At 40.1% G+C, this 27,724-nt stretch overlaps 1 protein-coding gene across 4 annotated transcripts in view; it reads left to right on the top strand.

Moving 5' to 3' along the window:
* The window catches only part of ubash3bb (ubiquitin associated and SH3 domain containing Bb), a 51,111-nt gene that overhangs the window by 17,372 nt on the left and 6,015 nt on the right, over nt 1–27,724 (top strand). The window contains exons 2-13 of one of the 4 annotated variants that reach the window (XM_056373875.1): nt 16,521–16,574; nt 18,456–18,642; nt 20,330–20,528; nt 21,750–21,919; nt 21,999–22,207; nt 23,814–23,958; nt 24,068–24,194; nt 24,329–24,448; nt 24,555–24,647; nt 24,785–24,929; nt 26,436–26,542; nt 26,689–26,798. In XM_056373875.1, the coding sequence (XP_056229850.1) occupies nt 16,521–16,574; nt 18,456–18,642; nt 20,330–20,528; nt 21,750–21,919; nt 21,999–22,207; nt 23,814–23,958; nt 24,068–24,194; nt 24,329–24,448; nt 24,555–24,647; nt 24,785–24,929; nt 26,436–26,542; nt 26,689–26,798 (1,666 nt within the window). Of the gene's footprint in view, nt 1–16,520; nt 16,575–18,455; nt 18,643–20,329; nt 20,529–21,722; nt 21,920–21,998; nt 22,208–23,813; nt 23,959–24,067; nt 24,195–24,328; nt 24,449–24,554; nt 24,648–24,784; nt 24,930–26,435; nt 26,543–26,688; nt 26,799–27,724 lie in introns of all 4 variants that reach the window. The other 3 variants (XM_056373876.1, XM_056373874.1, XM_056373873.1) reach the window with 3 other exon arrangements.

Below are 27,724 nucleotides of genomic sequence, written 5' to 3'. Positions count from 1 at the left end.
GAACAAGAGGTACTATTTCTTTAAGGGGACAGTTAATGAACGCAGCATTGGGTAAAGTATTAACCGAAGTAACCAACATGAGCGAGATTAAGTCGAGATGTTCTAGACGTCAGTTTTGATACTTTTTCAGTAACTTGTCCAGCCATTTTTTGAGATAATTTCTGCATTAGCTGAAATGGCAAAAATAAGTCAAATAAATGAAGTTCACATCTAAATTTTATTTAAATTAAAGTTGAAATCTTAACTGTTATTGTTCTTCAGCTGCTCGGTTTAGCTGCCACGGTGTTGAAGTTGGGTTTGTATCCTGTTCATTTAGATTTGTGGATGTGAAATCTGAAATGAAATGAAAGAATAATATCAAATATTCATCTCCACCCCACTGGCCACACAACAATCGCATCAAATATATTAATGTGGACATTAGTTCCCTTGTGATTGGCTGAGAAGTGAGCAGGGGGCGGTGACAGGTGACAACACCACTTTAATGAAAGTGATATGTAATAAAAAATAAAATTGAGATCATAAAAAAACTGACATTATGAGATAAACAAATAACTTTTGGAAAAGGGGGAAACTGAAAATGAAAATTTTTATAATCAAATAAAAATGAGCACCAACTTTTAATAGATTAAAAAGAACGATTAAACAAACATAATATCATTTATTCCATAATGTCATATTGTCACATGATTTTCATTATTAGAAATTAAACTGTGACAGTCATTCTTGTATATATTGTGTGGTTTATAAGCAAATGTCCCATTACGTAAAGTGTAAAACATTTACATCCCTGCACGCTAAACTCAGTCATCCATGCAGACGTTTGAAAGCATCCATGATGGTCATTTATTCATGATGCTGCATGGCTTCACTGTGCCGGCTAACATCCCATTCACAAAGTGTGTTTCCATGTAACTTTGACAAACGCTGTCAAGGAGGCAACGGACTAAATTCTGAAGAAGATGCTTCATATTTAAAATTGTCACGACTTGGCACCAAACATAATCTACCAGCAGCTTAAACCCAAAAATATCTCCATAGGGATTCATGCCGATCTTAAGTAACCAAGCTAAAGTGTAGCGTATACAATATGTGTGTGAGCTTTTGTCTCGCTGGACACTCCCTGGAACAATGTACAGTAAAACAGGAAAAAGATTATCAGTTCTATTATTGTGAGGACGGAAGTTTGTATCCCCATCCACCACACACAGCACAATGCTGGCTCAGTATAGAAACAAGAGTCTCTGAGAACAAACACACACACTTCTGCCAATACAACCAGAGAGCTACTAAAGCAGCTTTGGGAGCAACCTTGGAAAAAAAAAAAAAAAAAACCACCCATTCACTGCTATCGAGCATCAAACACACTGCAGAGACGCTTTCAAGCACCTATTTTCTGCTGTTCTAAGCAGCATGTCGAGCTGAACGCAGGGATGTAGTGAAGTGAAAGGCAAACACATTACAACTCGTTTTGTTCTTTTTATTTGTAGAGTAAAGCCTAGTTACCCTTTTTGTCTGACGTAAGTGCAGGCCCAGTTTCTCATAACATTACCACACATTTGTATTCTTGTATAATTAGCACAAAACCTTCGTTTTCATTTTTAGCTCAGTTTTTGGGTTGAGGTTAGATTAAATTACATTAATAGATGTTATTTTGGTGAGAGTTACACCTGGTTTTGTTACAGCCTGCTCGTACATGAGCTCACTGTTTATGTTTTGAAACCCTCTTGTGACCTGCGATGATTTCTAAAGCAGTAAGCTGGGAGGGAAAAGTACAAATTCCCTGTGAGATCAGGCTGAAAAAAGAACTTACACCAGTCCACAGGGAAAGTGAGGCTCATATTTATGAATCCAGTTTTTCTTGGATGACGCACGTTTCTGCTGCTGCCAGTGACCATAACAACACTACATATTCATTTTGGCAATATTTAACAAGGGACAATTACTGGGGCTGTGATTCTTTTCTGTTTTAAACAGGCTGGATAACAAGTTTATTTTAAATGTCCCATATAGTCTAAAGGTCTCTCTCCATGTGTAGTGTGATTATAGATCAGCTTTAGCTTCTATATTAATACTGTGAAAGTATCAAAGCCTCAGTCCACAGAGAAATGCTCACAGCCTGTATTCAGAAACTGAGCCTTAAAACCAGCCGTCAGGACTTCTGGAACTTTGTGATGTCACAACAAAGCAGTCACCAAGCCCCGCCCACCTGGACCCACCATCCAAACCTTGCAGGATTTGGTTTCTCTGAATGTTTTTACCTGAAATCAGCTATATTTTTATTGGATCACTCAGAAAACAGTCAGCCAATCAGAAGAGAGGCCTCTCCTCTCTTCTGATTGGCAAAGAATAACTTTTGGGTGGCCAGGTTGTGGGTGGTCATTGATAAGTCATTTATGGTTCATCGGTTTCTCATTTATTACAAACCAACACTAAAAGTTAGTAAGTCATCTGGTATTATAAATGTTATTATTATTAGGTATAAAGTTAATATCACGATACAGTCCAGCCCAAATATTGTGATATACAATATTATCTCTGGTGGAAAAATAAGGCATAGGATGGGAAATATTGTGATATTTGATATTATCGAATTCTGGTCCAGGCCTCATTGTTTTATTATAAATGAAAGTCATTAATAATGGGTTCTTAGAGTAGTTTTTTACTTGTGAAATACTGCACTGCTGGAGTCACAGCCCTTTGATTAAACTGCTCACAGCTCATACACACATGCAGCTCTGCTCTGTATTGAAGGCAGAAAGGTTTGGGAGCCTCTGTATTAGGTTGTTATCTGTCTTCCTCTCTGTGTCAGTGTAAAACAGAGTGTGGTACTGCCTCTGTGGACACTGTGGTGACCTTCCTCATGGATTTCTGTTCACGTGTAAATAGGCCTGTTTATATTTTGATATCTGTGTGTGTGTGTGTGTGTTTGTGTGTGTGTGTGGTGGTTTGCATGCGTTCCTCTGTGCAAATGTGTGTGTGTTGTCAGATTTGTAAACAGGAAGTGTGAGGATGCATGCAGTCAGAGGACAAAGAGCCATGGGATTTCCCACAGTGACAGAACTGCTCAGCTGAACGAGGCTTCCCGTGAGTGGGTGGTGTGTGGTGTGTGCACTGTGTGTGTGTGTTTCCTTTAACATGGGTGGGCCCATTTATGGTCTGTGTAAATTCTGGACAGCTGATAAACAGCATGAGACCAACAGAGACCAATTATCACAGTGAAAGATTTTCATGTGTGTGTGTTTAATCTGATCAAAAGTTGGAACATATAGAGTTTGGGTTAAATGCCTCGAGTAGATTGTGTAATATTATAAATATGATCAATCACACTGCATCGTATTCATCAGTAGATCAAACTGACTGGCTCTGAATTTTAATGAAAAAGCAGAGTGTCAGCTGGTGTGGTATCAGTGCAGTTGGTGGTATCTCGGCCTGTTTTCACATGTGTTGCATTAATCTGTGGGAGCAGGCGAAACAAATAAATGTTGAGCAGTTGTCAGACAATGCAGGGAGGGGCTCAGAGGCTCAGAGCACCCCAAATTAGACACCATCCTCGCTGTCAAGACAACTGGTTCTGGCAGCTGGTTAAGGTTTGTTTTTTTTATTTAACAAGCCAGCTCGTCCTCTTCTAAACTTTAAGCCACAATACTTAAAATGTGCAGCATATACACAATGGTAATGTGCTCACATGGACATGAACTGTTGCCTATAAAACCTGCTGTATACAGCAGAGGACGGACAAGGGTTGCTGGTTCAAGCTACATCAGGGCCCCAGGCAGAGTTTAATTACATCTCATCAACCTGCTGCATTGTGAGGCCAAACAACTTTGTTCTGACATTGTTTCTAGAATAATGTCTCAGTAGCAAGACAGGGAGATCTCTGACCTAGATAATAAGTTTATATATTGATGAATACATTAACCATATCTTATCAGTTGCTTCGGTGCTATGTGTGAGGATCCACCCTGAACGAAACAAGTACATATCAGCATATCAGTGACGTTTTGGACCGATTACACAATCGTATATATGAATATGCACATACGTTTTTTTTTTTTTTCCATCGTGGTACAGGAATATTTTACTCACCATCAGATGTGTCACTTTGTAAAACCTGCAATGTAATTGCTTTTTATGGAGAGTTTTAGTGTTTCACAGTGATCTAAATGCTGTTTTGTGGTTTTCTGTTCTGATAACAGATAAATATGTAAATTTTTATATCACTGTCCCTTAAAGTCAGCAATTAGTGCCTCAAAACCAAAGATTTAAGGAAAGTATCTTCTTCATAAAATCATATCATGTTGGGATAAGAATGAACATTTTAACATTAACACAAATGTAACTGACTGACTGACTGACTGAGTGATAAAGTTATACCATTGGTCGACTGGCCGAATGTTGGATTTTCCCCATTGGTTGCTGCTCTTTCAAAAATATTTGGCGCAAATAAACAATATTGACAACTGAGCGCCTTTGTCACTAGATTTCCCAATTGACTAAGTCACTAAGTGACTTAGCTACCTTCCATAGAAGGTAGCTAAGTCATTAGCTACCTTCGTCATTATTCCCGTGAGCGAGAGGTCGGGCTTTCCCTCTGGTACACCTCTCTATTCTGAGATGAATGAGCTTCTTACTTTCTCTCTGAGTGATCATTTTACTAGTAATACACCTGAAATCACAGCGCAGTCTTTGTCTTTTGTCAAAAAACATCAGAGTTATAAAATCAGGATTTTAGCAGCAGCAGATCAGCAGCTTGGAAATAGCTTGCAGAGATGAGAAGTGTACAGAGGTCTGATAAACTCAGTTCTTTCTAACTTCTGAGTTCTGTCATTTTCTTTTCACCTGAGGACATTTATCTTCTTTATATAACTTTTCTCACATATGCACTCGTACTCCTCGTCACCTAGAAACAACCTTTGATGTGTGATATTGGTGGAGTTCCCCTTTAAGACTTTGTCTTCTTGCCTCTGTGGTCATTTTGTACATAAAACCTCATGTAGGCCTCAGGCATCTACTAATTTGCAGTGGCTCTAAATTGAAATAGGGGCTATTAAAAATACAGTATGATCAATTATTTTTAGATTTTTTTTTTTTAAAGCCTTTATGACACATCTCTGATTCACAAAATGACACTAAATGTCAGTCACAGTTAATTTCCTAAGGTGAATTCAGAACATTCTGCAGGCTACATATTGTGGAAAATGAATGACTGAAGATGTGGGCCCAAAGAATAGAAAAGTAAAGTAGCCCTAGGTTTTCTTGCGTTGATTGGGGTGGGTTTATTTTCTCATTAAACAGTGAGTCATTTTACTCCACTACATTACAGATGCAGGATGTCTGATGTCTGATTGAATAATCAATGGAAATACCATTTCATGTAGTGGTGAATTAATCTTTTAAGCTATTAAAATATTAAACAAATGCCCATCACAAGTTTCCAGAGCTCAAAGTGATGTCTTCAAACATCAAAAAGTTACATGAAATAAAGACGAACAAACTGAGTGAGAAGCTTTGCTGCAGAAGCAAATGTTCGATACTTTTACTTTTAAATTATAAAATAATTAATTAATTATCCCGTCAATGATTCAATCAAGCTGCTACGGTCAAAAAAAAAAATTCCATGCTGAAATTATCTTTGATGTCGATTGATTATGTGCTAGTGGGTGAATCAGTAGTTTAACAACAGAAAGGAAACGAGAGGTTTTTCAAAAGATCACTGATGATGAAATTTGACTTGAGGAGAAATGACATCACTGTCATGCGACTCAAATGTTACAGTACTGTAGTTATTGTATTGATATACAGTAGCGATTATTTTCCATCTCTAATACTAAAAGAACAAGAGGAAGGTTTTGACATACTAGCTTAAAGGTTAGCAAACTACAGCTAGGCTAACCTTTTTTTATCTGAAAAAGAAGAATACTATATCTGGAGGAATGTTAAGTTTCTGTTTGTTAACCAGTAGCCTTTATTACAGCAGTCTACCTTTTGTACAACATGATGGACATAGATTTGTAGTGAAATTTAAAGGAGCTATTTGTAAATTAAGCTATTATTAAGCTATATAGCCAGCGTTAGCATTAACAGCTGTTTACTTGCCAGTCTTGCTGAGAGCTTCAGCCATGGTCTGCATTTACAAGACAAGAGGTTATAATATGCTGTCTTCTTCAGGGCAGCTTGGAAGCTACAGTGACTCTGTATCAGAAAGTGAGCTAACCGGTTAGCATGACAACTTCAGGAGAAGAAAACTAGTGATAGAAATAGAACAAAACGGTTGCTTTCCACTGCTGTTTTTAATGGTTGCTAAGAATATTTTACTTCCACCTTTGCTTATATAGCTCATAAAAAACACCACCCATTTGTTCATCCATGCATCATAATTAGCATTTTGCATCTGCGTTACCCTTCGATAATTATTACATTGCATTGTTTAATAAACCACAGCTTAACACAGAGGTCAGCTGACTGTGCAGCTCAGTACTACAGGCTACAAACCTCTGCACACATCTCTGTCAATAATCCCACACAGCAGACATGCATCATGTACAATTATATATTGCTGCAAACTGGTGGGAGCCTATTCTTGACCACATTTACATTTTACACTGATAATATTTAGAATATTTTTATCTGAAAACCTGCTAAACCAGGACACATAGATTTTCCAACCTCTGCCCCCACTTCCTCAGGCTTCGTGTAAAGTTCAAACCATTGTTCATATTAATGCCTCTTGTACTTATTTATGTATGTTGTTTATTATCATTACCTATTGTCTTATAGTCCGAGCTGTAATGTACTTAGTGTAAGTTTTACAGTTAAACACTGTGCTGCATGATATATGGGTCTGAGCGGTGTTGTGTTGCGTGGGCGTGTTGCTTGCTGCCTTGTCTGTTTCTCTTCCTGTCTCTCTGTGAGTCGAGCTGTTAACAGAGGATCTCTCTATGGTTGGAAAACTTGCTTTCACATCTCTGTGGGCGAGAACAAGCAAGTGGTTTTCTCACAATAAATGTCTTTAAGGTGATAGATTGACTCTGTATGAGTTAATTAGGTGGTAGAAATATTTAGAGCTATTGCATGTCACAGTACACATATTTACAAATAGTTGCTTTGAGCCAGAAAGTGATTGTAATGTGTGTGTGTGTGTGTGTGTGTGTGTGTGTGTGTAATGTAATGTTTCACAAAATGAGTTTGATGAGTGAACGGCTTCAGCAGCTTTAGGGGGAAACAACCTCCGCACTCTTTATTTTAAATTTGAGACAAAGCGGTGAGGCTCTCACAGCCTGTGTTTAGTTACTGTAGATTATTTTCTTTTCTTTTAGTGATGGGGGGAAAATCATCATCAAGGGACATTTTCCTACAAAGACCTTTTATTCAGTCAGCTCTCAACCCACACGGTTCTGTATACTCACAGGTGGAGAGAGTTGAAACAGCTGTGCAGCAGTGGTTTTATCACAGGGAGTGGTAACCATCACAGTACGACAAAAACGTTCGGCTGATATTGGCCTTTTACCATTCTGATATTTAAAGCTGCAGGTAACAATCATTTTCACTATTGATTATTTATAGTTAATCGATTCATCTCAAAATGTCAACAAATTATGAAAAGTTAGAATTTAGAATTATCAAAATTGTTGCTGGTTAATTGTGAACCATCAATCATTATCGCCACCAATTAATTGATGCATCTGTAGAGATATTTACCCGTCAGTGTAATCAATCATTATGGATTTGATGCACTTTTATTATTGGACATTCTTCTCGAAGTGTTGTAGCTTCGTTGTAGCAAGATACACACAGCTGCTATTAATGTAATTTAAAGAGTTTTAGCAACCGGGTTGGAGTTTACAGTATAGTCTATGAGTTAAAAGTTTAACATGTCGGGTATTTAAATGCCAATTCCAGTATTCCAGTTTATGTCAGGTTAAATATATTCAATATATACTGTGTGAAATTATATAAATATACACAAAATATGAACATAATAAATACATAATTATTTATCTTGTAGAACTGTGTTGCTTGTATTGGAAACAAGACTTTAAAACAGCATTTAGATGATAATGTTAGAAAACAAAACTGATCTAAAATATAGCTCAACACTGAACTGAAAGAATAAATGCTGTCTGGATAAAGAGACTTAGACTTATCACCTTAGTATTGTTTTAAAAAGATATATAATAATTCATTTTATGAGCTAAGCTAGGCTAAACAGGTCCTACACTGAACAAACACATAAAATGAAACAGTCTTATCATCTAACTGTGGTTCTGATGGCAAATTAGCATAAACCAAGAGCCTTTGTGATGCCAACACAGAAAGCAAACTCACTCGTGTAGAGGAAATGATGAAAATTGCAAAATAGACATAACTAGAAAAACGTGTGATCAACTCTAAATAAAATATTTTGCATGCACACCCCAAGTTACTGGCTAGCAGCAGTTTGAGTCCAGTGTGAGCCCACCTGGTTGAAACCCTAGTGATATTTTCTACTCTGCTGTTTCTTACAGTGACCAGTTGACATTAGCATCAAAGCTAACTTTATTTGCTTTGATGGTTCGTACATGTTCGTCACTGTAGTTGCTCTGTCATTTTCTGCTCCATAATTTGTGGCTGTGCTGTAAAACTGGTGTTATCTTTGGGAAACAGGATTTAACCACCAGTCTTCCAAATAACTAAAAATGTAGCAGTGAAAACGAGCAGGAAGTGGTGTTATTGAAACATGTCAGCTCTTCGAGCGTCCCTCCAGTGTTTTCCTGAGAAACAGTCTCTGCACAAACCGGGGGAAAATCAGATAAAGAAATCACGGTCCTGAGGATATTTCAGCTGACAGCTGGATTTTACGCTGCGACTGCAGGAGCTTGAAGCCACTGACTTCTCCTCCTGGACATTAAAGTGAGTGTGGAGGGTTGAAAGCGTGTGTGTGCAGAGTTGCACTGTCATCATGAAGACGGAGGGAGTGGTGAATAGCTGGCCTTTTGGGGCCGTGTAGCGAGGCGACTCTCCGTTCCACTGATCAGTCCCCACTTTGATCAGCAAACCTCAGGCCAGGCTGCTCCGCCATCAGCTTTCTGAACATATTAGGTTTGATTTCTGTCATGAGTCAAACTGAAATTAGTTTGCTCCCAAAAAAAGCTCCCTGCCGTGTTTACACGGGATCCTCCTCGAGTCCCCACGAGCCTCTAATCGACATGTTTGACTCAGCTTAGGGTTTGCCTTATGAAACAACAACCCACAGCTATGAAAACCCTGAGAGGCAGCTAGAACTAAAGGAGGTTGTAAAGGGGAATCCCAATGCATTAGTTGCAGGGTGCTTTTGTTTTTCTTCTTGAAACAGAAACAAACAAAAGAAACAACAAAAAAGGCAGGTAGGAACTAAAATGAATCTGCAGGGACCAAAAAGTAAAACATATGGAGCAAAGGTCATTCAGTTACAGCACAAACAATCACGTGTCATGAACAATTCTGCTTCAAAAGTGGGAAACTGCTCAGTGAAATCATAATGGAGAGGGTAAAAATTAAAAAAATGATTTAATTATTTTCATTTAAACTCGAAGATCATTGAGGCCAAAGCCCTCATTTACAATGTTGTAGAGTAGATAAAAATACCAGTTAAAAAAGGACATCAAATTAAAAAAAACATATAAATACAATTAATGAATAATGTAATGACAAGAATCAATTAAAACAGGTACAAAACACAAGTTAAAACGTCAGAGATTCAGAATCTAAAATGACCAAAAGGCACCAAGGAATTCATTTTTAAAAGTGCTTTATAATGAGTTCCAGGTGGATGGTGCTAAAAAGCCAAAAGCAGTTCTTCCTAGCTCTTCCAGGTTCTTCCAGTTTATCAATAAAACATCACTTTTTAAATCTGAAAGAAATGAAACCCAAGTCTTTAATCTGATTCTGTATTTTTACATCATTTAAACTCTAAAACGAACCGAAGCTGCAACAACATCATCTCTAGTAAAGAGACAACAAAAATACACACTATAAAATATGATATAGTTATTGCACCTTTAATTCTTAGATGATTTATTTATCAAGGTAAGTTATGCAACACCACATTTCCCTGTGAGCTAAGGTAATGCCTCCTTTAGATTCAGCAACTTCTTACACCACGTTCAGCAGCAGAAACTGCAACTGAACACTGAACAGCAGTTCTGTCTCTCGCTTCGTTGTGTTTCGACTACATCCACCTCAGCTCAGTAACGTGTGTTTGCTTTGAAGCAGGAGTTGCATGAACAAGGATCTGGATCTAAATGTCCTGATCTTCAGCCGTGATTGTCTTGCTTCTTGACCCAGCGTCGCTTCAGCTTCAGCTTTGGCCCCGTGAGCTCAAGGCCACGAACATGATTCCTCAGGATTCTCTCAGAGCAGAATCATGAGGGGACTGAAAGATGCAAACTGAGACGCAGCTGCCGCCACCTGTGAGCGCCTTACCGTGGAATGCAGTTTTGCTTCTCACCAGACTAACAGGTGCTGTGCTGCCAGCACGTCGTGACTCATCTGCTCATTGAGCACTGATCCAAAAAGTTCTTCTAGTGTTTTACTCACGCTGTCGCTCTCATCTTTCTGAACATGGAGTCATAAACCGAGGAGGCAGGACTCAGCATGAAGAAGTGTTGTTGATGGTTTAACTGCAACTTCCTTGATGATTGTGCACCGTTTTCTTAGAAACATGATGTAATTAAAGGCCGTTGTGCAACGATGAGTGTAATTTGGTGAAGCCACTGTGTTTGAGGATTGCCTTTGGAGCTGTGGACTGAAAGGTGTCAGCACATTTACTCTTTAGAGCTGCTAGAACTTCCTGTGATCGTGGTGTGATTTGACTACACAGCTTGCGTGCTGACAACCTCAACCACATTTGGGACTCCTGGATGTTGGTGTTGAGGGTTTGTCACACTTTGCATCGTTACGAGAATATTATATTCTCACAGTGATGATTATTCTAACGATCACCTGAGGCCTAAAGAAAAATTGTGTAGTGTAATTATTTGTCTTTGGTGCAACTGCTCATTGCTGTGTTTATTTTCTGTGTCCATCAATCAACCAGAGTAGAAGAAAAGTTTGAATTCATGTTTGCCAGAGGCTTTCTTTTTTCTCGAGAACTGTACTTCATGAAATGTTACAGCTGCTTAAAGTCTGAGTCACTATTGACCTCTCGCTAAGCCTCAACCCCATAGTTACTGTTGCTATGCTTTTCAAGATTTCCAGTCTCACATATGCAAACTACAATGATAACAATGGCAGAACATAAATTGATGACTAAGTACGTGATGTCAAAAGGCTAAAGCTAATAGGTAGCAACAGCGTCCTCACCAGCTGATTAATGTGATCTCAGAAGAGCTAGTTAATCCTTGTAAACATGATGATGAACATACATGGACAAGATAGAGGTTAATGATTTATTACTTGTATTTCAAACACTATATTTCACGGGTTTGGCCTGGGTTGCTGGAGCGTTAGCTTCCTCATACACAACAGAACAGGACAGATGCTAACATAACAGTGCTAACATTACTCTAAACTCTGATATAGCAGCATTTTGGGGCACGAGCTTCCACACATTGGGGAAATACCACACAGTGGATATGCTGCTTGTGGATTGGGCTTCTTTCTTTCTTCTTATATGCCTTGGCGTTAGAGTAGCACTGGGTTAGATTGCTACTGCAGGTAGTAAGCTAGTTAGCCGGACATGCTAACATTTGCAATCACACCTTTTAATCCACTGTTTACACTGGCCTCTCCTGGAATGTCGTCAGACACTGATAAACATTTATTTACATGAAAATAGTTAGTTTAAGCTAATTAGCCAGGCATGCTAGCGTTTGTAGCTTACTGTTTGTAATGTGCCTGATTTACACTTAGAATATCTTTAAAATTCATCCATTAAAGTCTCTTCTGACACAGCAACTTTTTCCATATGTTGCTTTTCTCTTGAACTTCCAGTTGTTGCAGACTAATAAAGACCGAACAGTGGTTGATGGCATGTTTGAGAGGTCAGATTCATATGATGTCATGTGTGGCATCTACATTATGAATAATGTTTGTTAGGATTGCTTTGAGCAGTTTGGACTCTGTGTGGTTGTGTGGGTTTTAAATTTCTCGTAAACACATGTACAACTACATTTGATTTACATTCTGTAATTAGTGGCACTCTGTCTGTTTTTCATGCTGACTAACATGATGACAGATTAAATGACATATGCATCACAGGACCCACTTCTCCATTTCAGTTTTCACATGGTTGTGAAAGACCGATGACTCTCGGTCAGATATCTGATCATCATTAACGCTGAATGTAACTGAGGTGTTAATGTGCGGAAAACCTTTCCTCTTTGTTATCCTCGGTCTCTGGGTTGGTTTGCTGTTTGTTGGTTTGTGTGTGTGTGTGTGTGTGTGGTGTGTGTGTGTGTGTGTGTGTGTGTGTGTGTGTGTGTGTTTGTGTGTGTGTGTGGGTGTCTGTGTGTGTGTGTGTGTGTGTGTGTGTGCGTGCGTGCGTGTGTGTGTGTGTGTGTGCGTGCGTGTGTGGGTGTCTGTGTGGGTGTCTGTGTCTGTGTGTGTGTGTTTTGGTGGGTTTTGGTCCTTCGTTAAACAGCTCCTTTCAGCTGCCACTTCTCGCTCTCTCTTCCTTCTTTCTGATTCTCTCTCTCACACACACACACACACACACACACACACACACACACACACACACACACGTGATTGTATGTAGGTCTACACCTGTGGGACACAGCACCTTCATAAACTCCAAGCAGCCACCAGCACATCAGTGAGCTGAGTGTGATATCTCTGCTGTGGTCAGCACTGCTGCTTACTGAGCTCATTGTGTGTGGTGAAGTTTCATATAAAGGTGTGGGTGGTTTTTCCTTTTTCTTGATATATATGATTTGTATTTTGTATGTACAGACCAGTTTCCACCTCTGACTAGAAGTAACAAAGTCAGGGCCACGAAATTATGAAATATCCCACCGGGTCACGACCTGTTGTTACTAGAGCTCCAGAGAGAAGCCTGAGAGAGGAGATGTAAAACTACACTGAGATTGGTTCTTAAAACCACAAATACATCTTCTTATGGATCAACACTTCAGAATAAAACACAGGAAACATGTAAAATATGGAGCTTTAAACAAAATTACCATCAAGAAAATATTGTTAAAAGCACAGTGTCTCTCTGTGTCTGTGGTTGGTGCTGGGCAGGTCGCCCACCAGCTGAAAACAGGCTTGTTATGAGCAGTGAGACTCAATTATCAATCAAATATCACCCAGATAATTTACTGTGCACCGCAAGCTGCCAGTTTCACATTACACATAGTTAATTATATTTTTTGAATATTAGTTGAGCTTTAAAGTAAATATTAACCACACAAGGTATTAAATAACAACATGCACAAATAAATCTGCTGAAAACACTTCCAAGTTTGTATAAAATAATACATCCAAAATTATAAACACAGATTATTGACACACGAAACAAGTAGATCATTGGTTTTTAATCCAAGTGTAGCAGTGGGAGCTTTCAAAGACATGAAGTGATCCAACCTAATACATACAGTCAGCATTAATTCACACACACACACACACACTTCCACCCGTCCCATCCCACAGGAGCAACATCTGATGGCGTGCTGAGGAAGCTGCTCGCTCCCCAGAGATAAAACCACATTAGCATGTACGAGTTCTTATCTTCTGAGTGGTGGCTAATTAGATTCTGTGGCTCTAATATGAATAATCTGATGTGCCCTTCTTCCTTCTCCTCCTCATCATCACGCTAAAGCCTCCAGGTTTTGCCAAAGTAAGGGTGGAGACGTGAATGGGTGAATCTCTGTTCTTCTGTGCTTCTTTTCTTTTGAAACAGCTCTTTAATCTCCGGTAATGCATTATACAACTACACGGCCTCGCCAGTGAAAACTTGTGTAACTGCCACGGCGTAATGAAAATTGAGACATCTGGCTTCACCATTTGCTGCAGCCTTGTTTGTTTTGTAAAATCAGGACTTAAATATCCTCATTGAAGCCATGAATAAACCAGCATTCTCACTGCACTCTTATTAACAGTCTTAATATTCACTGTGAGGTCCGTCAGTGACGTACAGATGAACCGCTGTTTTAATAGGAACAGGGAGTTATAATTATAGTTCAGAGGAATCGCCTATTTTTATGAAAAGTCTTCCTATGACAAGAATCAATGTTAAAGTCGTCCTACACTCACTGTGTGTCATCTTCACAGGAGCTAATGAGGAACCGTCGCCTCCTCTGACTTATGATCCATATTGTTCTGCCCCCAGACTTTGTTAGCCAGTCATCTCCGTTTTACTCACAGTTCCTGGTGTGACATTCATTTACAATTACTCACTGATACTGTCTGACCTTTCGAATCTAAAGATGCAAGTGGAAAAATGAAAAATGAAAGTGTTGTTACCTTAGAATAGGTGCGTTTCATTGGAAAAGAAAACAAAATTACATAGGTTTTTCTGCTACAGCTACCACACTGTAAACATGGAACAAATGTTGAAGCAATGCACTTTAAATTCATTGAGTAATTTCACCCTGGGCTGAAATTAGTCAGTAGTGGATGCACCGACCAACAGACTGACATCATCGTGCTTAAAGCTGTTTGTGGTTGAAAATAAAATACATTTACTGAAATATGAACTCAGACATGTCAGATTGTTGATTCATGTCATTATACAACTGTTGAGTGTAAAAATGTTTAATTATTATGAAATTCCCATTCCCATAATTCAATATTATCACAACATGCTGGTAAAACACAGGAGTAACTGATAATATTCTTACATGTACAGCTCGAAGTCCCTGGAATTATATAAACTGGTTTACAGGGATGTTAAATGGAGAGGAGCCATTTTAAATGCTAATAATTACACCTGTGCTTTTCCCGCTTTCACAGGTCAAAATGTTTGTCTGTAAAAAAAAAAAAAAAAAGTATCCAACAACACTTGCAATAAACAGAAGAACTGTGTTAGACTCAAGCGTCGTCACAAAACACATCACAAGTAACATTTAAATAAGATATGAGACCGAAAACATACAAAACATTCAGTCGTATGTGTGAACAGATATCTGCTTATGGCGCTTCTGCAGAAGATGAGCCTGTCATTTTGTGGCTTCAGGCCAGTCATTGTCTCAGGCTGGTGGGGTGTGCTATTTATGTTATACAGAAGTCGCTGTGAAAATACATGAATACACATAAATACATCCAAACTTACCAAAGCTATCTGGAAAGCTAACATAGCATATAATATTAATCAAGCTAGTATCCAAGGTAATAATAAAATGACTGAATTATATATTTTTTAAAAGATATTATCAGATTAAAGCTGCAACAATCAATATTTTTATATTAACAATGAATGAAATGACAGTGCAGTGTGACAAGGTGTCGCCCACATTGACAAACCCACAGGGAGCACAACTTTACAGTTTGGTTGAAATTCATCATCTCATCAACGCTGTTTCCAACAACAGCCAAATATTTGTAGAGAAGAAGCTCTGATAAACTGTACATCACAAACCCAGACAGACAAAGTTAGTGTCTTGCTAGTGAACGTAGTAAAGCATTTAACAACTACAGAGCAAAGTAGAAGCAGAGTGAATATTGGATGCATTAGCGCAAATGCTAATGCTAACGCAAATGCTCCATTTCTGCTGAATGTGTAAATAGCTAACTGCTAGCAAAGTCAATGAACACACCTTCACAAAGGTGATAATATGTTGTTTCACTGCTTGTTGAATATCAATTATTGCAGCTTTAAAATTAATTCTACATATATTTCCTCAATCTTCTTCCAAACGTCATACAAATGTAATTTTCTATCTACTTGTGTCTGATGTGTTAAAAGTTAAAAGCAAAAACAAATCTGTCTAAACTTAAAGTAAAAGCATTAATAACTTAGAAACACAAACGCATACAAAAGCTTTTAGTTGTAATTTTAGCATTGACAGGAAACGTAGGTTGTTACTTCCACCACTGCCAACAGAAGTTTTCTCTGAGCTCTAACTACATACTAAGAGAAAAAAAAACACATTTCCATTTGACATTACAGTGTTTTTCTGTCTGAGTTGCTGAATTTCTATTTATTCTTTTGAGGCCGTCAAACCAGAAAAGACTTGAATAATTCACCAGTTTTTCTTTTTCCAGTGACACCGTACCCAACTCCAATGGCATTTCTGTTCAGTCAACAACTTTGAACCTTTTCCATATTTTCTTCTCCTCCTTTAAAGCCCTCACTCGCATCTCTAGCTGTTTTTATAGTCAGAGTTTCCACATAGGTGTGGAAGCTGAACAGTTCTCCTTTTATTTGCAATCTGCTGCCGGAAAAGTCCCGAGGATACAAACTCCCGTACGGAGAAGGACATCACTGTGTTTCCTCTGCTGTGTAGAAGAAGTTGCCACATTGCTCTCACTGTTAAACTGTTACTTCAGAAGATACAGTAGATGGATAGTTTGTATGTGAACAGTCTCAGAGTTGTTGAAGTCTTAATTCTGTGTTACAGACTGAAAGCTCTGGTGTCAACAGGAGGTCGGAGTGTGCAAGCAGCATGTGACTGGTAAGTTTAAATAACAAATGTGTGTATACAGTACATTCACATATACACAACACAGGCCCCAGGAAAAAGTGTGTTATACTGCCCTCTGCTGTAGAAGGGTTGTAAAAGTCTGTCTGTAAAAGTCGCAGGTTGTATATCCCTTCAGCCTGAAGCAGCTTTTAGTTTCTCTGCTCCTCACCTGTGGGACAAACTTCCTGAACACCTGAGATCTGATGAAACTGTCAGCTCATTTAAATCAGGCCTTAAAAAAAGGCTGCAGCTTATAAGAAATAAATCACATATATAACATCTTTTTAATGTTGTGCATATTATTATTGTTAATGTCTTTTATTTATTTAAAATGTTGCTCTTAGTTTTCTGCCTCATCTTATGTATTTAAATAGTTTGCAATGCATTTTAATGTCATCTTAACGTTCTATTTTTGATATATTTCCATGCCTCCGGAAAGCACTGAATGCTATAATCATACACCTGAATGCAAACTCAATAGCAATACGTTACATAATAACAAAATTAATAATAATAATAATTTTCTTAATTTAATTGTTTCTTCAATTAATCAATTAAGTCCCATTTAGGTTGGAAACGTCCTTTGTAAGGGAGACCTGCCCAAGATGTAAAAAGTTACAGACAATACAGAAAATGATGAAGCAACACTAAGAGCAGATAATAATACTCAATAAACTAAGATTTAAAAGAGATACAATTAAGGATGGAGTAATTAACCAGTGAACTTACAGTCTACAGACTATTCCAGGTGTTTGGAGCAGAAAACATGAAAGTCTGAACATTAGACCCAGACATTGAATATATGTCTCATGATTTTAGATCACAACTGCAAGATGAAGTATATGAAATAAAACAAAGGTTTACATGTTCTCCTTGTTCCTGTGTGTGTTTTCTCCGACTTCCTCCCACAGTCCAAAGACACACAGGCAGATTAACTGGAGAATCAAAACTAACCATAGGTTTGAACGTGTCTGTAAAACTTACTGGGACAATACAGGATTCTTCTTCTTCTAATGTAAACATAAATGGCCATCTGTCTCTGTGTCCGCCCTGTAATTTGCTTTATAAATAAAAATGTTCCATTGACATAGTGGATGGAGACCAACCTAACTTCAGTTTCCCATTGTGTCAAGCCAAATAACATTTTATGGATATTTGCAAGAGATATCAACTCTATTGTCTTCCCCTGAGTGGTAACAGTGTGCACGGTGTCTGCAGAAATCAAATCAGTCAGTCAAACTCAATTTAGTTTTATCTACATTCACCACAGGTTTGAGAAGACTGAGCCCAGACTATAAAATATTTAAGGGAGACTCTAGTTTATGAAGTTAATATGAGAGAGAGGATCCACTAAAATAGCAATGAGCACCAGTTCATGCACATTAACACCTAAATATATTTAAAGACAAAATGAAAGTGGGCTAAACACAGAACCTTGGGGTGCCCCATTAAGTACAGAAAGACGTGTTGAAAATAAAGCCTGTTTTTGCCCATTAAACCATGTGCATGTATTTAATTATTCTATAGCAAATAAGATCTTATGAAATCTTGAATTGTCATTGCTGCAGGGAGAGAACAATGTTAGCAGCAAACAGGCAGACAAGGCGGAAAGTTTTGTGTCCCAGAATATCAGTTCAAGACAGAAGATGTTCCAATTATAAAGGAGCTGAAGGGCTGAAATGTGCCGGCCGCTGTGAACCGGTCGTAAGGCTGAAATCATTTGCATTCGGGACTGTGCAATTCTGCCCGGTTCATCTTTTGAGGTTTTATTTGTGCCACAGGGGTAAAGCTGAGCATTAAATATTAAAAGAGAACAAAGGCATCGTGTCCTGCTCTTTTCCTTGACTCCATTTACTTCCGTCTCTCTCGCAGGCTGTTTTCCCACGTGGACGACCCGTTCCTGGACGACCCTCTGCCCAGGGAGTTCGTCCTCTACCTGCGACCCAGTGGACCGCTACAGAACCAGCTCTCCCACTTCTGGCAGCAGAGCCGGGTCACTTGTGGCAAAAACAAAGCCCACAACATTTTCCCTCATATCACTCTCTGCCAGTTCTTCATGGTGAGCTGAATGCATCAACTGAACTTTGATGAAGGCCGATGGTTAAAGGTCGTTAAAGGTTTTAAGGTCGTGACCCAGACGGAGTAAATATCAGCTGGATTCTGTTTGCGTGATTCTCGTCTTTGTCCTCGCCTCTTTCTGACATGAACCTCAGCATGATGATGTGATGGCATTTTGACAGAGCTATAGTCACGACGGCAGTCTCACCAGGTTGGACCTCGTGACAGTTTTCTAAATGTTGTAACACGACTCAGGTCTGAATTCAGAGCCAGAAAAACTCATTTGTGCTAAGAAAAGAAATCACAAGGTTGTGTGACCACATTAGTGATCCTCTCTATATCTAAAATTTTCATTTGTACCAGTTTTATCCTGCAACACACTTCACATGCAGCACGTAAGTAAATAGGAATAACTGTAGAGCGCCAACTTAAAGGGGCCTGCGGACCTTTCTTATAAGCAAACACAGTTTTGTTTACATTCAGTGTTACTCACCAAAACATGATGTGTGTATCTCTCCTGCATGTTTACATCCAGGTTATTTACAATACACTTCTGCCGGTGCATTTCTACATTCCTTTGCACAATATCTCCATCAACTGTAAACTGGTAGAACAAGGTGAGACTGGTGGCAGGAACGTGTAACGCAGCTCTCACATGTTCGTCTCTCGTCTCATGTACAAACAAAACAAAAACCCACTCTTAAAAACAGCCTCTAGTGGTCACACTGGGAACCTCTAAGATGTTTTGCTCTGTCAAACATTCAAAACTGGCAGCAGAAATCTCTACAGCAGCCTTTCTCAAAGAGCGACCCCTGGTGGGCCGCGAGCACATATGTCAAAATATCATGTTTTAAATTGACAACACGTTTACACTTTAGATTTAAGTCAGAAAATATCGGGGAGGGGGGACGCTTCGGTGACTCACCTGGTAGAGCGCGGTCAATGCCACTTCCCTGTCTCTCTCACTGTTACTATAATATAACAGAAGGCACAAAAAAAGACAGAAAAAATTACATAAAAAAGAAATTTGAAAAGAAATGTGGATGAAGCTAACAGTTAGCCTGCCCTGGGATTGTGCTAAATTTTACCAGTTATCAGCTATTAACTATCAAACGGAAAACGGACATAATCATGGACTCATCAAAACAAATGAGACCTCCAATACACAACAGTGTTAAGTGTCAAATCTTACCGGTAACGTCACCACGACTGAGACTCGTAGTGTGTTTGATGTGTGTGCGTGTTCATGTGTCTGATCATTTTGGAGCTAACACAAAAAGCACCACTTGTGCAGTGTGTGAGGCACAGGAGTTGCCGATGATTGAAACGCTGCCTCAGGTTGGGGCGACCTGATGACAGAGTGGTGAGGGCGCAAAACACATGGCCGCAGACCAGACTCTGTGCTGCATGCCATTCCCCGACTCTCCATCCCCACACTCCACATCTAATTGTTGTTTCCAATAAATGAAAATGCTCAAAAAAAAAAACTCAGGTGTCCCGGGTGTGATGTTTCCTCCCAAGCTCGCCACGATACAACCGAAGAGTGTCCCTGTTGGTTGTGGGGATGTTAGGTGGTCTGTGAGTTTTATGTCAGTGGTTAAAAAACATCACTTTAACAGATAAATGAAAACAGCAATGTTGCATATTCCATGTCTTATGATGGTTTCTGTCTTTTTCCGTCCACACAGTGTGCAGACCACAAAGTAGAAGCTCTCTGCGAGGCCCTCCAGGCCACCGTACAGCAGTGGCGGGGTCGCTTTCCCAGCCCGCTGCCCCTGGAGCTCTACACATCCTCCAACTTCATCGGCCTCTTTGTGGAGGAGCAGGTGGCCGACGTCCTCAAGCAGTTTGCAGCCGACTTTGCCACAGAGGCTGCGAGGAAGGCAGGTAGGAACCACGTACCCACAATGCCCTGGGTTTGTAGCACTGAGCTGCACATCTCCTCTTCTTCACTGTCTTTCTTCATCACTATGTTGTGGAGTGTTTACAGCGTGTCAACATCAGTTCACCACACTCACTGTGTGACGTGTGGTGACCAGGTTTCCTGCTGTGGACGGTCGTCGTGTCGGGTTATTGAAGCGCTCGCTCCGTCTGTCACTGTGACTGTTTTTAAATCACAGGAGAAAATGAGACTGGCTGCCAAACGCTACTTCAGGCCACTAAGTGCCAAATCAGATTAGAGGCTGTGGTGTTAGCGCTAATGCTCCGTCACATTTCTGCTTCACGGTAAAGATACAGATCTGAGCGTGTCATCAAAATAGCATAATTTTCTAGACTTTCTCTCAGTGTAAACTCTTTATTAGTGAACACAGAGTGATCTCAGCTGCGTGGTTACCCAGGCGCCGCCGCCTTCATCTCCTCCGAGAAGAATAAAAAGAACAGAATATGATTTTAGATGGCAGGTTTAAGCCTTTTCACATGTCAAGATTTTGTCCATATATCTCCATCGAGGAGAAAAAACACCCACTGCTACAGACTAACAGGTACAAGTCTTTTATTTGACACAAGCTTGGGAGCTGAGGCGAGGGGGGAAAGACATCCAGGTTTGCCCTTGGTTGTGGGGCTCAAGCGTGACTGGCGTGGAGGCGTGCAGACAGACAGGCTACAAACCTTTCACATAAGGCGTGGCACATCACAAACCCTCAATTAGCACAGCGATCCAGCGGGGAATGACCCGGGAGGTTTCCTGCCGATTTAAGCCGTACACATCCTCCAACTGAGAATTACATAACATTGTCTGTGGAAAAAATGAATGGGACTGTCAGGGGCTCCCAAAATAGCCCCTCCCACTTTGTAATGCCATTGGCGAGGACTTCTACGAAATTATAGTAAACCCATCAATCATGTTTTTATATATACCAGCCATGACCAGATCCTGACTGGGCAGGACACAGTGGCATTTTTACAATACAGACAAAGTGCAGTGATTATTGGGAAGGTTCATTTATGGTAAATTATTTTAACATGAAAATAAAGATACAATGAGATTATGAGCAATTCGATCCAACAATATGCAGTGTGTCACTTTTTATGATGTAGTTGATCTCACTGAGCACTGATGAAAATGGGTTTTAACGGCAGAAACCGATGATCTTCTTCATCATGCAGAGGTCCATGTGGAGCCTCACAAGAAGCAGCTCCACGTCACTCTGGCCTACAACTTCCCCACCGATCACCTCCCATCGCTGGAGAAACTGGCCAAGGGCATCGAAGTCAAGCTGGGCTGTGATTGGCTGGCTGTCTTGTTCTCCCGGGACATCCGTTTTGCTAACCATGAGGTAGCTTTTATTCAAACTAACGAGATCACAGATATCGATTTGTTATGAATGTCAGTAACTCTGCGTGTCACGTGTGCAGACCCTGCGGGTGATGTATCCCTACATGCCTCAGAATGAGGACGAGCTGGAGCTGGTTCCCGGGGATTTTGTCTTCATGTCTCCGGTGGAGCAGAGTAGCACCAGTGAGGGCTGGGTGTACGGGACCTCGCTCGCATCCGGGCTGTCCGGCCTGCTGCCTGAGAACTACGTCAGCCTGGCCGATGAGTCTGACACCTGGGTCTTCCATGGGTGAGCAGAGAAGCCCACTCTTTTTTTACCCAGATGAAATGTAGTTTGAACACTCTTGTTCCCAGAGGGTGAGTCCTAATAATTTTGGTGACTCCTTAACCTTTAATAAAGTAACCACGACTTCAAAATGTTCTCAAGAAATATCAAAATGTATTTCTATGTCACCTGCTGATCAGATTCAGGCTCCACCCTCTTGATTTTGACGTATCTTTTTATAATCAATCAACAAACATGTACATGTCGTCCTCTGTCACACGTTGTTCGTACTATAATAAATCAGTAAAAGGAAACCTTTTTCCTATCAAATGAAAAGCCGATGTTTAGACAGTTTAAAATGATACATGTTAATATAAAAGCTCCATGTGTTTTATTTGAAGTGTTGATCCATAAGAAGATTTATTAGTGGTTTTAAGAACCAAAAACCATCTCAGTGTAGTTTTACTTCTCCTCTCTCAGGCTTCTCTCTGCAGCTCTAGTTACAACAGGTCGGTGAGCCAATCAGAAGAGAGGAAGCTCTGAGTCTCTCTTCTGATTGGCTGACTGTTTTCTGAGTGATCCAATAAAAGTATAGCAGATTTCAGGTAAAAACACTCAGAGAAACCAAATCCTGCAAGGTTTGGATGGTGGGTCCAGGTGGGCGGGGCTTGGTGACTGCTTTGTTGTGACATCACAAAGTTCCAGAAGTCCTGACGGCTGGTTTTAAGGCTCAGTTTCTGAATACAGGCTGTGTGCATTTCTCTGTGGACTGAGGCTTTGATACTTTCACAGTATTAATATAGAAGCTGATCTGATCTATAATCACACTACACATGGACACAGACCTTTAGACTATATGGGACATTTAAAATAAACTTGTTATCCAGCCTGTTTAAAACAGAAAAGAATCACAGCCCCAGTAATTGTCCCTTGTTAAATATTGCCAAAATGAATATGTAGTGTTGTTATGGTCACTGGCAGCAGCAGAAACGTGCGTCATCCAAGAAAAACTGGATTCATAAATATGAGCCTCACTTTCCCTGTGGACTGGTGTAAGTTCTTTTTTCAGCCTGATCTCACAGGGAATTTGTACTTTTCCCTCCCAGCTTACTGCTTTAGAAATCATTGCAGGTCACAAGAGGGTTTCAAAACATAAACAGTGAGCTCATGTACGAGCAGGCTGTAACAAAACCAGGTGTAACTCTCACCAAAATAACATCTATTAATGTAATTTAATCTAACCTCAACCCAAAAACTGAGCTAAAAATGAAAACGAAAGTTTTGTGCTAATTATACAAGAATACAAATGTGTGGTAATGTTATGAGAAACTGGGCCTGCACTTACGTCAGACAAAAAGGGTAACTAGGCTTTACTCTACAAATAAAAAGAACAAAACGAGTTGTTCCAGGTGGGCGGGGCTTGGTGACTGCTTTGTTGTGACATCACAAAGTTCCAGAAGTCCTGACGGCTGGTTTTAAGGCTCAGTTTCTGAATACAGGCTGTGTGTGTTTCTCTGTGGACTGAGGCTTTGATACTTTCACAGTATTAATATAGAAGCTAGACCTGATCTATAATCACACTACAGTTTCTACTTTATTCCTGATGCCCCGTTCTCCTCGTCCTCCACAGCTCCCATTCATTCTTCAGCTGTGGTCCCAGTGACAAGACCAGTAAGGAGAGAGGGATGTTTGACGGACTGCTGGACAGCCGACGCCCCGACAACACGAGTCCTGGAGACACGCCCACCCTCAGTCTTATATGTCATCCGATGCAGGTAATTTCTTTTGTGCAGGTTTCACATAATTAAAACTCAATCATAGATGAGGTTGTGTATAAACATTTTCACAAAGCCCCTTAATTTATTGAAGTCTTTTTATTCCCAGCAGGTCCTGCGGATCAGTGGGAGTCACTCTCGGCAGTCCAAGCGATCGCTTTTCGTCTGCCGGCACGGAGAGAGGATGGATGTGGTGTTTGGCAAACACTGGCTCTCCCTCTGCTCAGACAGTAAAGGTGAGCGCATCCTACGAGGATCTTCAGAGGACAGAGAAAAGCTGCCGAAGAGAAAAACATTGTAGTTGAGGGTTTGAAAAAGTAGATTATAGAAATAAGTTGAATAAGAAAGTGTGTGTTTTGTTGTTCGGCAGGTAGATATGTCCGTTCCAATCTGAACATGCCTCCCAGTCTGCCACTGTGGGGAGGACAGAGAGACTACGACATGGACACTCCTCTCACTGTGTTCGGCGCCACACAGGCTCGACTAGTGGGTAGGTCACCTGTACAGATCCAAGCGATGTGTTTCACCTGGTGTCAGAGGACTGAGCCATTTTGTTAATAAAGTGTACGTGTGTTATTTAACATGTGTTTTTCCAGGTGAGGCCCTGTTGGAGAGTAACACTGTGATGGACTTTGTGTACTGTTCTCCCTCCCTGCGGTGTGTTCAGACTGCGCAGAACATCCTGAAAGGTAAGAAGAGTTTCCCAGAGCAATCATGACGGGACAGGGATTCTCTGACGTTCACTCACCCGTGTGTGTGTGTGTGTGTGTGTGTGTGTGTGTGTGTGTGTGTGTGTGTGTGTGTGTGTGTGTGTGTGTGTGAGCAGGTCTGCAGCAGGACAGTAAACTGAAGGTGAGGGTGGAGCCGGGGCTGTTTGAATGGACCAAGTGGGTTTCTGGGAACTCCCTCCCTGCATGGATACCCCCAGCTGACCTGGCTGCAGCCCACTTCAGTGTGGACACAATGTACAGGTGATACAAGCGAAACACACACTGTGCAACTGATCATATGTTCTGTGTGTAATTAGTGACGTAAATATGTTTGTCATCTGCAAAACAGCTACAGCTACTTCTGCAGATGTTTTCATACAAAAACAAAGTGACGTTTGAATTAAATGTGTCACAGCCAGCATTATATTATTAAAGAACTTAAATAGTAAAAATAGTAAAAAAAAAAAATAGTAGAATGTGTTTGATTAATATGCTGCAAATTTCCATTTATTATCTGTGTGTGTCTGTTTTAAACTCAGAGTGGAAACAATAGTGGAAAAAACATTTCATGTGTCACTGACATAAATATCATGGAAGGCAACGTGATTCTACTGACCAATAAAAAATGTCTCTTCTGATCTTTATTACTTGTCACGTCCATGTCATGACCCTGTTGTAATGATGCTGCATTTTTTTTCCGGTGATCTGATTGGTCGGTAGTCAGAGCATTGGTTACTATGGTGATACCAGAAAACCTGAGTTAATCCCAAAGAAATCAGGTTAAACCACAGATCTCGCTCCATGATGAAGTCCTCTGATCTGTGACTGTGGCTCGTTTCATCATCACTTCTTTGTCTTTTCCCACTTTTTTCTCTCCAATGTGAAGAATCAAAACGGTGGAACAGCCTCAAATAAAATCCTTAAACTCCTCAGTAGTAGTAAAGTAGTAAAGATTTTCCTTAAAGGTTTCCAAAATAAAAACAGCCTAATGTCTTCACCTTAAGGTTTCCATAAAATGTTCACTTAAGTATTTCCGGTTTACTCTTTATCTTAGTCGTATACTTAAAGGAATCACTTACAGTCATTTAAACCGTTGCACAAAAGACCTCAGCGACCAAAGTAAGGATGAAATAAAAATGGCAGCAAATCGACGGTCGCTACGGAAACAATAGAATTTTACCGCTGTAGAAATCTCTTTTACTTCACCGTAACTAAGGAAACATTTTGAGAGATTCTGTGCAACACCCTCAAGAAACTCCCTCAGCTAAGGAGAAATGAAAGCTTAAGTGTGAGAGCTAAGTAGAAGACTTAAGGTGTTTATTGTGATGATTCACACAGTATTTAATGCATCCAGAGCTCAGAGGTCACGTCCATTAAAAAAAAAACACATTCCATATCATAATATCAAATATTACATCCGTTCTTCTTCATTTTTCTCTTGTCAACGTCGCTTATCTTGTTTTCATGTCGTGTGCTTTGCATTTGCAGCATCCGATCACGTGTATATATACTGTATATATATACACATATATACACTGTACATACTGTACAGTGTTTACTACCTGCAGCTGCAGCTGTGTTGTTTGTTCCTCTCTTACAGCTCTGGAGCTCTAAAGTCTCTGTCACTAGTTTTACTTGTCAAATCTCTTTTTCACTGAAAACAACCACAGACCACAGAGCACGTCTGACGAAAGCCTCCACTCAACAGAAGCTATGTTTTTATATGTGGTATTGGTTTTCTGATAACTGGTACTTGTCTCCATATAGACCTCTGATCCCCGTCAGCAAGCTCACTGTGTCCGAATCCTATGAGAACTACATGAGCCGGAGCTACCAAGTGACCAAAGACATCCTGGCAGACTGCAAAAACACTGGTGAGAGACACGCAGCCGAGCTCCTGGAGAGTTCTGTAACAGGTTGTTGAGTTTGTGTAGGAGAGCTTTTACTTTGTTGTTTTACATTCTCATGTGTTTGTTCCTCTGCTGATGTTGCATCCTGCCTTGGTTTCCACTCTCCGTAGGAAACAACGTGCTGATTGTAGCCCACGCTTCTTCCTTAGAGGCCTGCACACGCCAGCTGCAAGGCCGCAGCCCACAGAGCGCCAAGGACTTCATCCAAGTAGTCCGAAAGGTCTGTTCGCTGCGTCTCTTTTTCTTCTATACGTCCCACTTCTCCGCCCATCCATCATTGCTTCCATCTGGTCCCCTCAGTCCCCCTCCCCATCCTCACTGTGGCTGGATGTGCAAAAACATGGGTGTGTGCACTTAAAACCCCCGAGATGTGAAGCATCCGCTCGTAGAAATGAAAAAAAAATCTAATCACTTTGTTCAAATGTTCAAAAAGTTTTTTGTTTTCATCCACCAGCAGACAAACAATGAAACGTCCCTGTTAGTGAATCTAAAACAGCTCTCAGGAACATGCGTGGATTCTTCAGGATCTCATGTTATTTGTCAGCTGAAGAGAAAAAAGATTTTTGAATAATTACACTGAAGGAAAGAAATATCCGATTTTGACCTACTCTTTAAAATACGATCATATTTTCATCTCAGTTACAGTGACGAACAAACACAATCTATTTTAACTAGCAACACACAAATCATTGTGCTGTTCTTGTCCATCTTAAAAGCTTCATTTAAACATTCACAGTGTGTTCTGGGGAAAATATGAGCATCAACAAAAGCCAATTAGAGTCAGGAGTCGGCAACGATGGAGTCCTAGAACCACCTCCCCGTGGTTGTCTGTCTCCACCACTAGTTTCAGGTTACATCCCTGTTTATCCAGAGTCATATAAAATATTAAACATTTGTGTTAAATTTTGTCGTAATGAGTTATGGCTAAAAAATGTAATCATCCAATCAGTTCAGAGCCAGGGGACGTTTGTGCCAAATGTGAAGGGATTCCCTTGAAGAGCTCCTGAGATATTCACAAGAGTATAACCGTATTTTGTGAGGTCACCGTGACCTTTGATCTTTGATCTTTAACCACCAAAGTCTAAACAGTTCATCCTCGAGTCCAAATGAATGTTTGTATGAAATTTGAAGAAATTCCCTCAAGGC

Source organism: Seriola aureovittata, chromosome 4, assembly GCF_021018895.1.
Source record: "Seriola aureovittata isolate HTS-2021-v1 ecotype China chromosome 4, ASM2101889v1, whole genome shotgun sequence".
NCBI lineage: Eukaryota > Metazoa > Chordata > Actinopteri > Carangiformes > Carangidae > Seriola > Seriola aureovittata.
Note: the sequence above shows the minus strand (reverse complement) of the source record. Positions and strands in the feature narration are given on the sequence as shown.